The sequence below is a fragment of the Myotis lucifugus genome, unplaced genomic scaffold, assembly GCF_000147115.1.
Source record: "Myotis lucifugus unplaced genomic scaffold, Myoluc2.0 scaffold_198, whole genome shotgun sequence".
In the NCBI taxonomy this organism is placed as follows: Eukaryota; Metazoa; Chordata; class Mammalia; order Chiroptera; family Vespertilionidae; genus Myotis; species Myotis lucifugus.
The window spans coordinates 1,651,724-1,667,320 of NW_005871246.1; the positions used below are offsets into that span (position 1 = coordinate 1,651,724).

The window sequence follows — 15,597 nt, forward strand, 5'->3', positions numbered from 1 at the left end:
ATAATACTGGTTTGGTGGTGATGAACTCCTTTAGCTTTTTCTTGTCTGTGAAGCTCTTCATCTGATCTTCCATTCTAAATGATAGCTTTACTGAGTAGAGTAATCTTGGTTGTATGTCCTTGCTGTTCATCACTTTGAATATTTCTTGCCACTCCCTTCTGGCCTGCATAGGTTCTGTTGAGAAATCAGCTGACAGTCAGATGGGCATTTCCTTGTATGTAACTAAGTGCTTTTCTCTTGCTGCTTTTAAGATTCTCTCTTTGTCTTTAGCCCTTGTCGTTTTAATTATGATGTGTCTTGGTGTGGTCCTCTTTGGGTTTCTCTTGTTTGGCATTCTCTGTGCTTCCTGGACTTGTAAGTCTATTTCTTTCACCAGGTAGGGAAAGTTTTCTGTCATTATTTCTTCAGATAGGTTTTCAATATCTTGGTTTCTCTCTTCTTACACCCCCATAATGTGAATGTTGGTATGTTCGAAGTTGTCCCAGAGACTCTACACTATCTTCATTTTTTTCTTTTTGCTTTTCTTATTGGGTATTCTTTGCTTACTCATATTTCAAATCATTGATTTGATTTTCAGAATCCTCTAGTCTACTGTTGAATCCCTCTAAATTATTCTTTATTTCAGCCAGTGTATGTTTAATTTCTTAATTTCTTTTCCATTTTTTTTTGGAGGTTTCTAGAAGATTCTTGAGTAACCTTATAACTGTGGTTTTGAACTCTATATCCAGTAATTTGTTTTCTTCCATTTCTTGCACTTGTGACATGTTTCTTTGTCTCCGCATTTTGGCTGCTTCCCTGTGTTTGTTTCTGTGTATTGGGTGAAGCTGCTCTGTCTCCTTCAGTTGGTAGAATGGTCTTGTGCAGTAGGTGTTCTATAGGGTCCAGTGGCTCAGCCTCCTCAGTCATCTGATCTAGGCACTCCATATGTGCCCCTTTGTGGGCTGTGTGCACGGTCTTATTGTAGTTGAGCTTTGATTGCTGTTGGTGTCACTGGGAGGAATTGACCTCCAGGCCATTTGGCTGTGAGGACCAGCTGCGACTACAGTGGGAGAGCTATTGTGCAGGAGACACCTCTGTGGAGCAGGACTTGCTTCAGTGGGGCTTTGGTGCTCACTGAGTCTGCCCCTTGACTGTGTTGCTTATGGATGTGTAGAGTTGTAATCTGGTATGGTCTGGTACTAACCGCTAGATACACGGGCTCTTAGGTTTCCAGGACGTACAAAGTCAGCTTCCTGACCCAGCTGCAGGAGATTTTAGCCTGGGTGACTAAAATCCATTCATATGCAAAAGCTGCTGCACACTGCTTGGGTGGGGTTGTAAATTGGATGAGGCAGGGTCTTAGGGAATCACCAGGGCGGAGCAAACAGAAATGGCTGCCAGTCAACTCTGTGACTGGGGAAGTCCCAGCACAGGAACAATGATCCTTGTGAACACCTCTGTCTAGGACAGTGATGGCGAACCTTTTGAGCTCGGCATGTCAGCATTTTGAAAAATCCTAACTTAACTCTGGTGCCGTGTCACATAGAGAAATTTTTTGATATTTGCAACCATAGTAAAACAAAGATTTATATTTTTGATATTTATTTTATATATTTAAATGCCATTTAACAAAGAAAAATCAACCAAAAAAATGAGTTCGCATGTCACCTCTGACACGCGTGTCAGAGGTTCGCCATCACTGGTCTAGGAGAAGGCCGACCCAGAGTTCCTGCCCCGATGCCAGATAATCCAGTCCTCTTCATATGTGTCTGCGTTCCCCAGAGCCTCGCCCTGGTGCTGGAGCTCAGAGGAAGCAGGGCCTTGTAAGTTCAGTTCATGGTGCCAGCCTTTTTGAGAGGAACAGCTGGGTCTCCAGCAGCCTTGGTGTCATTGAGCCCCAATCCACACTGGTTTTTACAGCCCAGAGTTGTTCTTACTGCCGTGAGCTGGTGGTCCGGTGTGGGGTTGGGACCCCTTGCTCCTCTGGGCGGCCTCCCTCCACAGAGAAGATCTCCCTCCCAGTTAAAAAAGCTACACACGTGGGTGTCAGACCAGCCCATTCCTCACCTTCTACCAGTCTCCACGTGCTTCCTTCTTTACTTCTCTAGTAGGACTTCCATTCAGCCAGCTTTCCAGCAGTTCCGGATGATGGTTGTTCTGTATTTTAGTTGTAATTTTGATGTGGTTGTTGGAGGCAGCGAGTACAGGCGTTTACCTACACCACCATCTTGTCCTTCTGAGTAAGTTTTAAGAGGAAATTTATCTACTCTTCTGTCTTTCCATGGCCGTATGGGGTCAAGTGTCTCCCTGCTGGTCCCAGGGGACTTTGGCGTCATCCCACCAATGGGTTTTTCCACTGCACTTAGATGTGGTGGTGTGGGACATTGAGTTGAATTGAGCTGTCCCTGAAAAACACGCATCCTCTGGAGATTTGTTTCCCCTAGAAACAGTATGTGAAATAAAAATTCAGTTTGGTTTCTTACCCACTCAGATCCCATGGTTGATGGGTTGGTTTGGCTTGTTTTACCCTGCATGACACCCTCTCGTAAGGGGCCCTACACGTGGAAATAGTCTGCTGCTGAGGAGACCTTGAGAACATAGTTTCTTTCGGTCGCAGGAGGCAGTTTCCATCCCATACCCCAGACTGTGCCTCCTACTCAAGTCACCCCTGCAGGTCTGTTTTCTTGGACACAGCACCAGTAGGCCCAACTGTGTGCCAGCCTCGTCCCAATGCCCTGGGGATAATGACAGGTTAGAGCAGAGTCTCCCCCCAACTCGGAGACAGGCAGACCTCACCATGGGGAGGCACTGGTGACTTGGGCCCTCACAGCAGCACACCTGGCCTGCAGTTGCCCAGCTTCTTTCCAGGATCCTCCCTATTCTTTAAGTGTTGGTGTAAATGTCACCTCCTTAACATAGGCTCTACCTCCTGCCCCTGCCTCTCTGTTGCACCTGGCACCTTTATTGTACTGCTACAGTTAAATTAACTGGGTCATTAGTATGTTTGTTCCTGTTACTTCCCACCTCTCTTCCCACCTCCAGGAACACAGTTCCCTACTTCTGGGACCTACTGGGGTGGCTTCCTCAGTATCCCCAGGACCTGGTACATTGTAGGCAGCCAGTAACTGCCTTCTGAGCAAATAGAGAAACCTGCTGCTTAGGGGTATGTTTAGTTTGAGTGCCGTTGAGATGTAGAGTGGCAGTGGGCAGAAGGTTTACACTGGAGAGCCATTCTCATAGAGAGGGCAGTTTAAGCGCTGGTTGTGGGTGACCAGCACCAGCCCTAACCACCATTGGGAAACCCAGTGTTAGTCACCTATCAGCTTGTACATCAGAATGACTGTTGCTGATTCGTCTTTCCTGCTCTCTGTCTGCCAGTTCTAATCCTTCATTTCCTGTCACATCTCTGCTTGAGTGTGTGCCCTGTATCCCTACAAGCACACTATCCTCTTTCTTTCCCAACATGCCCTGTCCCCAGCCCCAGCTACATTTCTCTGACAGAGCAGGGAACAAAGGTGTGTACCTGGGTCCATGAACAGCCTACTTCTGGCAGGCCTTTGGTCTGGTCCCCTTTAGTTTTAAATCTCTACAGAAAGTAACTTCTGGTCCTAATGGAAACTATACATTACAGAGGGCTTTTTCCTGGTGGCTTTTAAGCGCAGCTCTGCTATCAGGGTGAACCACCTGGATATTATGGGGAGGAAATGTGCATTCAATGAGGCCCCTGAGAGGTTCCGTGCACAGTAGGCGTCCTGCCAGCGGGCTGAATCAAGAGGTTCACTCACGGTTCAGAAGGCCCCTTCTGCACATGTGGCTGCTCCGTCTCCTCCCTCAGTGTCTGGCCCTGCGTTGCTGGCAACAGCTGGGTTTGAAGAGTCTAGAACGCCATGCCACATATCCTCCTATAACTGAGGAGCTCTTCCCTTCTGTCAGGTGCATTGTCCTGCTTTTCTCCCTTTACATTGTGGGTCACTGGGACAAGGTGAACTGATTTGGGGGGAGTCACCCCCACCCTCCCCAACTTTTCCACTCTTGGAAGCTTCCTTGATAGTGCTATGAATTTGTACAATAAACCCTTCTGCATCTCTGGTTAGTCTCTCACCAGAATCATTTCTTCCTTTTGGGTTTGATGAATGGATCAAATGACCTTTGTGGGTCGTTGATTCACCTTTACAGACGTGTCTTCCTACCTATAGTCTGTCCATCCTCTCCTTGGCTTGTTTATGTGGTTCTGTTTTTATATCTTACTTGTCATTCAGTTAATAGAATTTTGATCATCTGGAATGTATCATCTCCTTGGGGTGTATGTTTTGTTCTTTTTATCCAAGATTCTCATACTGGTGGGGTGGCCTCTCAGAGACAGCAGGACATGTCCTGAGTGGATAGTCCACGTGACTCCTTGGTCAGAAGTGTTAGCTCTCAATCTACCCACATACAAAAAATACCCCCTTTTGACGCATCTCCCCACAGAAAGATTACTGTGACTGTTCAGGTGCTGCTTCAGACCACGCTGTATCATCTTTGTAAAATCAAAACATTTTGAATTCCCAAAACATCTGGCTGTGAGGTTTTGGGGTAAGGGATTATAGACCTGTATTGTTACCCCATTTTACAGATGCAGGATCCAGGGTGTAAGGACATTTCGAGTGACAGTGTCCAGGTGGTGCCTACGTCTCTGTTCTGGTGCGTGTGTGCGTATGCTAAATCTGCTTCTGCGCACAGCAGCACCGTGCGGTGACCATGTCCTTATCTTCCATTGCTATGGGAGCTGCCCTGTTGGAAACCAGTTCTTACATGAGTAATATATAGGCTTTTTTAAAAAAAGGAAAATAAAAACCTGCTCAAAGAAGAAAGCAAAAACAACTTATGCTACCATTGCTTAGAGATAATTGTATTTTGGCACATTGTCTCTGAGGTATTTTTCCATTAAAATAGTGATTAAGTGTGCACTGTTCATGTTTTATATAAGGCACGTGAGCTCTCTGAATGCATCCCTGTTCTGCTAGAGGAAATTGCCATACCATCAGAATTTGAACTCAGGCCTTTCATCCAGTCATACGTATTTTATAAAGGCGTTAAAGTTGAATGTGCCCTGTGCATATTGACCCTGAGAAAGTGCTGATAGAGGTATGCCAATGAGCCATGGAAGTTCCTTAGATTTGTAAACTGTAGAGGGCTTTGCACATTCCCCCAAGTTAGATATCTGTACCATTTTAGCCATGGGGGTGATGTTTGCTGAGAACTTCACAGGCACTGTCCTTCTCATTGACCCACCAATTTGCTTCTGGCTGGACCACTAAGACCTCTCCTTGTCCTCTGCTATCTGCTGCCTCTGCTCTAGGTCACAAGATCAGGAGGCCTGAAGTAATTCCCAGACATTATTTGATGTAACAGCCCTCAAACAATGAACATTGTGAATTTGTCTGTAGAGATCCCTTTCTTGAGTTGTATTTGCATGAAACTCTGTAAGATTAAGGACTCGTTTTAATCATCTGTCACTTGGAAAAGTCATGTTAAATGAATGGTTGGTTGAAAATTCAGGATATTATATTGTTGAGTGATTTATTGATTGTTTTTTGTTTTTTAATTAAAATAGAGACCATAAATGCGGCAAACTAGTGTGTACAGCCCTTTGTTTATCCTGGCAGGTGTGGGGATTAGATGACAGTGTTCTCTATTCATTGGTTTGACATTATATTGTGTGCTTTACTGTGCATTTCTAGGTCTGTTTACTGATTGTTTTTAGAAGCTGCATATACTCCTTATGGTTCATGTGACTGCTTACCAATCTTAAGTTGGGTAGGTGGTTCTTCTTTTTGCTCTTGCAAATATTGAAAGTAACGCCTTTGCAGAAACACATACCTCTTTAAATCTGATCTAGTATACTACTATGATCCTGACTTTGAAAAACTATTATTCTACACTCATTATTTCACTCCCATGCATTAATTTTTAGAAGATTTGAATGGGTTCTAACCTATCAAAAGGGCTTTGTATTTTTAATGAGAACAGAGAGAATCTGCTTTAAACTTAGAGTTCATGTGAAATACCACATTAAGGCTTTAGGATAGTAATCATTACTATGAGAAAATAATAAGCAAATATTAAGACTTAAAGAAATTCTAGGGTTGGAGAAGATGGGGAGATGTTCAGGGGGTACAAACTTGCAATTATAAGATAAATTCTAGGGACCTTAAAAAAGTGAATGTGAATAAATTTAATCTTTAAAAAAATCATTCTGTTGGCTCTCTTATGGGATATAACAAGTATATGTTCTTTCTGTTACAAGATGCTTTTTAATAACTCAGATTGTCAAGGCAGAAATTATATATCTATTATTTAAGCTTTAAAAATAGTCATCCTAGCCCTGGCCGGTTTGGCTCGGTGGATTGAGCATTGGCCTGAGGACGGAAGGGTCCCAGGTTTGATTCTGGTCAAGGGCACATGCCCGGGTTGTGGTCTCGATCCCCAGTGGGGCGTGTGAGGGAGCCAGTCAATGATTCTCTCTTATCATCGATGTTTCTCTTTCCCTCTCCCTTCCTCTCTAAAATCAATAAAAAGATTTTAAAAAAATAGTCATCATAAATCCAGGGTTTGACTTTAGCATTTCTGCATTCAACAGATACTTTTTATTTACTATGAGCCCAGCACTATGCTTGGACCAGCAACACATAGTGAGCAGACAGACACAGTCCTGTGAGCTCCATTGAGCGGGCCATGATGGTGGTCACCAGTGCTACAGGAGGGGGCTGTGGGGACCATTGTGAAGGGAGATGGGTTCCCCGAGGAAGGGGACTCAAGCTGCAATCTGAGAGTAAGATGTGTTAAGAGAGGAGGGAAGCCTTGGCCAGTGTTGCTCAGTGATAAGACCTTAGGCCTGCTCACCCAAGGGTCAAAGGTTTGCTTCCCAGTCAAGGGCATGTACCTGGGTTGCAGGTTTGATCCCCAGCCCCAGTCAGGGTGCATGCAGGAGGCAAACAATAGATGTGTCCCTCTCACATTAATTTTTCTCTTTCTCTCTTTCTCCCTCCCCTCCTCCCTTCCTCCCACTCTCTAAAAATCAATGGAAAAAATCCTTGGATTTTTAACAAACAAACAAAAAAAAAAGAGGAGGGAAGAATATTGTCTGCTTGGATTTTGAAAAGATCACTGTGCATTGTGGGGAGTGTGTGGGAGAGATTGGGGGGATACCAGTTAGGGAGTGCTTCCCCTGACCAGGTGAGACTGGGTCATATTCTGGAAGATGGTGGTGCTACAGGAGATGGGGTGAGTGACCTCCAGAACTCTGCCCTGTGGGACCCCTTGGATTGATTACACTAGGGCACTCTCAGACAGGCTGGGATGTTTCATCCTGGACAGACCAACAGAGATATCAGCAGGGCAACTGGATACCTACTTGGGCTGGGGGTGACCCTGGGGTGGGGGTGGTCTCATCTGAGAGGCACAAGTGAGCAGGAGTCTACAAGTGACCAAGGGGAGTAGGTGGAAGTCTGTGCAGGTAGGTCAGTGGGGGCGCTGGGGAGGGCACAGAGCAGTGGTCCAGGTTGTGGCTGTTCTTTAGGGTTGGAGTTAAGCTCCCATGTTATTCTAAAGTTTGAAAACCAAGATGAAGAACTCTGGACTGAGCAGGGCCTAGGTCTGAGATGAAAGGTGGGTTCACAAAACTGGCGAGGTGGCATTGCCAACCTGAGTCACCTAACTTCCCTCCTCCCCACCTCCCAGACGTTTAAATAAGAGGAAGTTAGTATTGAATTTTAAGGACATACGATATTTTATTCTAAATGTACAAAATATTAAAAACCTAAATGTAGCCATATCCTGCCCGGAATTGGTAATTAAGAGAAATATAACGAAACCCCGGTTTGGCCCATGGGTTACATGCTTATTAGTGTCTTTACTCGGTATTCTTTCATGGAATTCCTCAGCCTTATAGGTAAGCTTTGAGATTTCCCATTGTGTGGGTGAGGAATCTGAGGTTTGGAAGATGAGCATGAATGAATTGGTGAGTGGCCCAGACATGGTCTTATGACAATATCCTTTCTGGTTTGGTGAAAACCATGCCTGCTGGAAGATACCCCTCCTGCCTCTTCCCTCGTGTTAAGATGATTCCCTCTGCAAGTCACATTGTCCTCTGTTTCAGGATGATGATCTGGAAGAGGGCGAAGTAAAGGACCCCAGTGACAGGAAGGTGAGGCCTCGTCCCACCTGCCGATTCTTCATGAAAGGTAATTATCAGAATGAGGGGCCTTTGCATGGCCCATTTGTGTGGCCTCAGCTTTTTCTGGGACTGTAGTGGTGGTTCAGCCTTGTCGAGTGCCCTGGAGCCTGTGTTTGGCCATTCCTGGGGTCAGAGTATGATCGTTTGTGGTGGCAGTGGTGGTGGTGGTATTGATGTGAAACAATAGATTCTTTTATTTGTCCTTTAATCACTTGAATGACTAATTCAGAGGGGAGCCAGTCTAGTCATTTTCATACTTGTGGTTCCAAACCCAGTTGTTTATCACAGACCCATGACTTTAATGTAGACAGTATCAGTCATTTTTCTAAGTGGTTCTTTTTATAAGGCCAAGTGCCCTAAGTACCAGTTTTGACATTTCCCCACCTCTACAAGGAAAATTACCACTCTTCCGCAAGATGAATTAGAAGTATATACTTCATTTGAAATGGATTTCTAAATAGCCAAGGGATGGCCTCTGAAAGCAGCAAGGCTCTCTCTCCTGAAAAGTAAATGATGTGAGTCAAGAAGCAGTAACAGGTGGCAATATGATAAAATCTTGTTGAAAAGTCTGGACTAAAGTCTTGGGAGATTTGGAAATGGAAATGAGACTTTCCATTCTTAAGGTTTCTTTATATGCAGCAGTAGTTTGGGTATGTCTTGTAATTTAGCATTTTCCTTGGATAGGTAGGAAGATGCTTTTCTCTTAATTTTACTCTGACCCTTGACTTTGCTCACTGACCCAGCCTGCGTGTACCATCTAAAGTTCACAAGAGCTTCCTGTACTTCTTTTCCAGATGTTGTGACACCATTATCCACTCTTCTTCCACCAATATCAAATTCCATACCATTCAGAGACCAGGTTAAAGGTACAAAATATACAATATTCACTCTCTTTAGTCCCTCAAAGTCCCCCTGCTCCAGAGGCCAGACTTCTTTCTCTTGGACCCAAAGTACTACTGCGAAGCGAAAAGGAAGGGGAGGCTTGCAGGGGCAGAGAGCCGTTGTGAGCCTTAATAATTAGAGGCGTTGATGAAGCTCGAGGGAGCTGTGCGCTGACCGCACGGGAAGGGCGGGATTGCAGGGGCACAGTGGAGTCCCATCTCGTGGAGAGGCAGCTCTGCACTTCAAGCGGCCCTTGAATGACCCCATCCTATCCCTAATACTGAGGGATGACCTGATGATGAGGGTGCATGGGAGCTGAGGGACCAGCACAGTCAGGACCCAGATCACCTTGCACCTCAGGGCTTGTGCACTTGGCCTGTGCTATTTACATGTTTATTGTTTCTGACAAGCCAAAAACAGTTTGACTTGCCTGTATGTGATGGGCTCTACCATGCCCAAGGGGGAACAGCCAGCAGTCATGTACTGTAGAGCAGACATCATGAGCAGCACAGCCACCCTAAGATAAGCGTGCAATACATTTTAGAAAGTATATGAAGTGTCAGTATTTCAGAAACTTTAGCAGAATACCTCCTTTCCATAATGATTTGAGAACACATGTCATTATATCTCTGAAATTTCTAGATTAAAGCAGTGGAGCAAATATGTACACATAACATAAATATAGTTGCAGTCATTTCCAATTAGCACTGTTCACAAGTGGGGGTCAGAAGCCTGGCCAACTGGTTAGAACTAGCCAGAGACTCCCACAGCGGGGGCAGCAGTATCCACCATTCATGCCACGGAGGCTCTGGTCCAGTGCTGGAGTCACACACTGGAGTAGTTTCCAGAACTTAGCGAGAGAAGCATGCATATAAATGAAGTTGTTGCTAGAACTGCAGATCAGCATCATGAGGAGATTCCCGATGGACAAGGACAGGACACCGTCTCCATGGATGCCCCGGGGCCACCTCAGAATAGGAGCGAGGTTCCTCCAGGGTCAAACTTGAGTGCTTAGTTTGGATTTCAGGGAATGAGACCAGTGGGTAAGGCTTTCTACACTAGAAAAATCTAAAGCTAGTGGCAAGCAGCCTTTTTGCAGCGTAATTGGGTATGATCAGTAACTTGTTTCAGGAATATTTTTTAAAATATATTTACCTTTCCTCCTATACTGTTTGTTTATTCTACGGAGAATTCTAAGTAAATGGTTTGTGTTGTTTTTTGTTTGTTTTGTTTTTTGTTTTGTTTTTAGTGTTCTAGAACATAGCTCCTGATTTTCTTAGTTATAAAAAAGTTTTGGGATGTAAATGATTTTGCTTACCTGCAATTTGCAAGTTTGGTGTTAAATTGAGGTGGATGTGTTTACGTTCCTTCCAATAGTAGAAGTCATTTAAAAAATGAAGTTTGTTGTGTTTGGCGAGGATGCATAGAATGGAACCCTCATACACTGCTGGTGGGAACATAAAATGTCAGCTCCTCAGAAAGTGAAGAATAGAGCTACCATGTGACCCAACAATTCCATTCTGGGTATCCATCTAGGAGAAATGAAAACATCCACACAAAAACTTGTATATGAACATAACAGCATTATTCATAATAGCCAAAAAGTGGAAACAACCCAAATGTCCATAACTGATGATGGGTAAGTAAAATTTGGTTTACGCATACAATGGAATATTATTCAACCATAAAAAGGAATAAAGTACTGATACTACAATATGGGTGAACATTGAGGACACTGTGCTAAGTGAAAGAAAGAAACCAGACACAAAAGATTGCATATTGTAAATTTTTACCTATATGAACTGTCCAGAATAAGAAGCAGAAAGTAGATTAGTCATTGTATAGGCCAGGGGGTGGGAACAGTGAGGGGTGATGTATAATGAGTACAGGGTTTCCTTTTGGAGCGATGAGATATTCTGGAATTAGTGCACAACTTTGAATATACTAAAACTCACCAACTATATACTTTGTTGTTTTTTTTCTGACTATATACTTTGAATGGTGATATTTTGTGGTATATGAATTGTATCTTAATTTGGGGAGGGAAATTCTTTTAAGTTTGTTAACTGTGTTTCTGTTACAAGTTGTGATCTTCAGATTAATCATTTAATTGCCCAAATGGACACTTTCGTATTTGTGACCATTGAAAACAAAATGTATTTAGGCAAACAAATTGAAACATTTTAAAACACCAATACTTTGTTTAGGGTATATTTTTACCTCTCTTATATTTATGTTGAATCATCAATACACTGAGTTCTAGTCACAAAGGCATAAATAGCATTTTCTTTAAACTATGCCCTCCTTTGGATTTCTGATTTCCCCAGCTGTCAGTAGGGCCTAGCCTATTCTGTGAGCCAGACCTCCTTGTCTCAGCTGCTTCCTGTTCTCTTTTTGTTAATTGTGGTAAAATATTCATAATATAAAATTTACCATCTCCACTTTTATTGTTGTTGTTGTTAATCCTCACCAGAGGATATTTTTCCATTGATCTTTTTTTTTCTTTTGAGGGTCCATTGATCTTTTAGAGAAAGTGGGAGAGGGAAAGAGAGAGAAACATCGATGTGAGAGAAATACATCAATTGGTTGCCTACTGCACGCACCCAGACCAGGGCCTGGGCCGGGAAGGAGCCTGTAACCAGGGTATATGCCCTTGACCAGAATCGAACATGAGATCCTTTGGTCTGCAGGCTGACGTTTTTTCCACTGAGCCGAACCAGCTAGGGCTCAACCATTTTTAAGTGTACAATTTAGTGACATTGAGTACATTCATATTGTGGCCATCACCACTATCCGTCTCCAGAACTCTTAATCTTATAAAACTAAAATTCTGTTCCCATTAAACACTAACTCATTCTTCGCTTCCCTCAGTCACTGGTAACCATCATTCTACTTTGGTTTGTATGAGTTTGACTATTCTGGGTGCTAATGTAAGTGGAATTATACAATATTTGTCTTTTTGTGACTATCTTATTTCATTTAGTATAATGTCCTCAAGGTGTATCCATGTTGTTGCATGTGTCACAATTTCCTTTTTAAGGCTGAATGTGTATATAGACTACATTTTGTTTATCCATTCATCTGTCGATGGACACTTGAATTGCTTCCATCTTTCAGCAATTGTGAATAATACTGCTATGAACATAGGGGTACAAATATATTTTTTAAGACTCTGCTCACATCTTTTGAATATATACACAGAGATTGCTGGATCATTTGGTAGTTCTGTTTTTAATTTTTTCTGGACCTGCAATACTGTTTTCTACGGCAGCTGTACCATTTTACATTCCCAACAGTACACAAGGGTTCCAGTTTCTCACATCCTCACCAATATTAGTTATTTTCTGATTTATTTTATACTAACCATGCTAATGGATGTGAGGATGGTATCTCTTCACCTCGTTGTGGTTTTTATTTGAATTTCCCTATTATTAAGTCTGTATTTATAGTCAGGCATTGACCATCATTCACTCACAGTTAAATAATGCCAATTGTAATTAATGATGTCTGTGATAGAGCAGTAAAAATTATAATTGTTTTACACTTGAGTGTAGGTCTTTTAAAAAAAACAAACACAATTTCAACAAGGCATAATTTACATACCATAAAATATGCCTGTTTCAAGTGTACAATTCAGTGGTTTTTAAATTAAATATACCAAGTTGTGCAGCCATCACCACAATCCAGTTTTAGAATATTTCATCACCCCTATAAGAGCCCTTAGTATATGTCTTTATTATATTCAGTATGACGAAATTGGAAGTGCATATGGAGCCCCTCTGCTGCGCACTGAAGTGCAAAGGTCATCTCCATGAGGGCACGTTCGAGGTTTGCACTGTGAGCTGAGCCAGCCGCTCTTCCCATGGAGCGCGTGTTCACTTGCAGGAAGGACCGCGACATACCAAGGTGGTGCAGAACCAAGTCTTCTCAAAGACTCGCCAATGAGACTGCTGCTTCAAGGAGAACAGCTGACAATAACTGTTGCTAATGGTAAAATTCGAGCTCTCAAGTGAAAATTAGAATTGTGGAGAGCCAAAATCTCCCCTGTGAGCTTGACAGCTTTTTTATTTTCAATGAACTTTTCCAGACATCCACTGGGTGTTGTTACAAAATCATACCTAGGTAGAAGATCCATTCACAGTTCAAGATAGACTAGTGGACTGCAGTGAAACACAGTCGTAAAAGTTTAGTGATAAGGTTACAGATCCCACATTGTGGCTAACTGAAGAAGCATTCACTTGTTGAGTTTGCTGTATCTTCAAAGAACATCTAAGAGTACATGAAAAAGCTATTAAAATGCACCTTCCTTGACCAGCTACATCTCTGCCTGCGGCTGGATTTTCAATCAAAACAACCTGGCACAGCAAATTGAATGCAAAAGCAGACATGAGAACCCAGCTATCTTCTATTCTGTGTCAGCATTAAAGAGATTTGCAAAAAGGAAAATAATGCTACTCATATCACTAAGTATTTTCTGCTCTTCATAAAACATCCTATATAATAAAAGGCTAATATGCAAATCGACCGAATGGTGGAACAACCAGTCACTGTGATGCGCATTGACCACCAGTGACCACCACGGGGCAGGCGCTCAACGCAGGAGCTGCCCCCTGGTGGTCAGCGCACTGCCACAGGGGGAGTGCCGCTCAGCGCAGCAGTAGTGGCAGGAGCCTCTCCCACCTCTGCAGCAGCGCTAAGGAACCCTCGGGAGATGTCCACCTGCCAGCTTAGGCCCGCTCCCCGTAAATGTCGTGCACCAGGCCTCTAGTATTATATATTAGGTCTTTAAATTTTCTCAGTTTTAATTACAGTAAATATCAATTTAACCTGTACAGTTAAAATATCAGTTTAATCCATTCAAACAAAGGCTTTTTGGGGTCCTAAGACTAAAAAGTTAGAGGACTGTTGGTTTTAAGACTGTTATTTATAAAGAAGCAGTCCAGAAATTATTTTAATTTTTTTAGCTACCATAATGAATTTCTTAAAGAAGTTAAAATATCTCAGAATACTGCTGGATGTGACTGTTGATGTCTACCTACTTCTGACAGTTCTCTGTGACAGGGGAAAGGAAAGGATACAGGAGTTCTTGGGGTTACATCATTGCAATCTTTTATGCAATGGTTCTTTGGATTTGTGCCTGTTAGAATACGCATTTGTAGAGCTTAGGTGTGTTCTTAATGTTTAATTATTAGACTTAAGTACTTTAAACTGCTTTATTTTCGCAATCTGATTATTTATTGTCTATTCTGAGTTATTTAGACTAACAGGAAATTGGAGTGAGGAATATTTAAATAAGACCACTATATCTTATTTAGAAATAAGTTTTTGTTTAAAATTCTAGCAGTACTTTGTATGGAAAATAGATACTGTAAAATTATTTCAACTGTTCTAGTAGGATACATGCGTATACAGTGACAGCACAGCCCAAAACAGTAATCAGCACTACACTGTGCTGATCAGTGGAACCAACAATCAGCCATTTTAAAATCTGGCAGTGTTTCTGGACCTCCCACACACATATGCTCAAACATATGCCCATAGACACAGCGTGCTTACTGCTTCTGACATTTCATACCATGGGAGAGATGGATTCCTTGGGCTAGTGTAGTGTGTGAGTTGTGACCAGTGGGTTGCTGGCATGGGAGATGTGGAATTCATTTCCTGTCCTGTGTCAAGCTAGTTTCCTTGATTTCTAATGCGGCCCATTAGGTTTCCTGCATATATTGTCTGTTTCACTGAGAAGAGTTTGGGTTTATTGCTGTTGAGCCTGCAGGTTCCTTTTTTTGTAGATATATAGTAAAAAAAAAGAAAAGCAGGGTTCAACACAAAGTGTATAATATAACCAGGAGAAAATAGGGATGGCTACACTGATTTGATTGATTGATTGATTCCTCAATAAATTGATAATTGCCTCTGTGGAGGGCCTGGAGGCATAGAGACTTCGCTGAATACCTTTTAGAGAAATTTTTTGTTTAAATGAATTCCTTTTATTTCATTGAATTATGAAATATTTCATATAAAATATACTATAATGTTTATTATACAGGCATAGAAAATAATAAATGAGTAAAACAATTACTAATGTGCCCACCATCCAGTTAAGAAATAGAACACTATCAATGCCTTTGAAACCCTGTTTCAAGATGAAGAAACTTGTCACCCTAGCCCAGTGGTCGGCAAACTGCGGCTTGCGAGCCACATGCGGCTCTTTGGCCCCTTGAGTGTGGCTCTTCCACAAAATACCACATGCGGGCACGCACAGACAGTGCGATTGAAACTTCGTGGCCCATGCGCAGAAGTCAGTATTTTGTGGAAGAGCCACACTCAAGGACCAAGACCATTCTCTGTAGGGGGGCCATATTATAATCCCAGCCCTAATTTATTTCTAATGTTGTGGGTTGTAGCAGCACTTAGGTTCTACTTAGTCCCTTCGCATCCTGGAACTTCCCTAAAGGAGAAACAGTGACTTATCCTGCATAGTGAGTACAGAGGGCCCACTAAGCAGATGTGGCTCAACC

General features: G+C 42.6%; 1 protein-coding gene across 9 annotated transcripts in view; it reads left to right on the forward strand.

The window, feature by feature from the left end:
• The window catches only part of ZC3H18 (zinc finger CCCH-type containing 18), a 67,169-nt gene that overhangs the window by 10,795 nt on the left and 40,777 nt on the right, over positions 1 to 15,597 (forward strand). For 5 of the 9 annotated variants that reach the window (XM_023761115.1, XM_023761109.1, XM_023761110.1 and 2 more), the window contains 2 exons: positions 8,120 to 8,204; positions 8,941 to 9,063. In XM_023761115.1, the coding sequence (XP_023616883.1) occupies positions 8,120 to 8,204; positions 8,941 to 9,063 (208 nt within the window). The remainder of the gene's footprint in view (positions 1 to 8,119; positions 8,205 to 8,940; positions 9,064 to 15,597) is intronic. The other 4 variants (XM_023761113.1, XM_023761114.1, XM_014463125.2 and 1 more) reach the window with 2 other exon arrangements.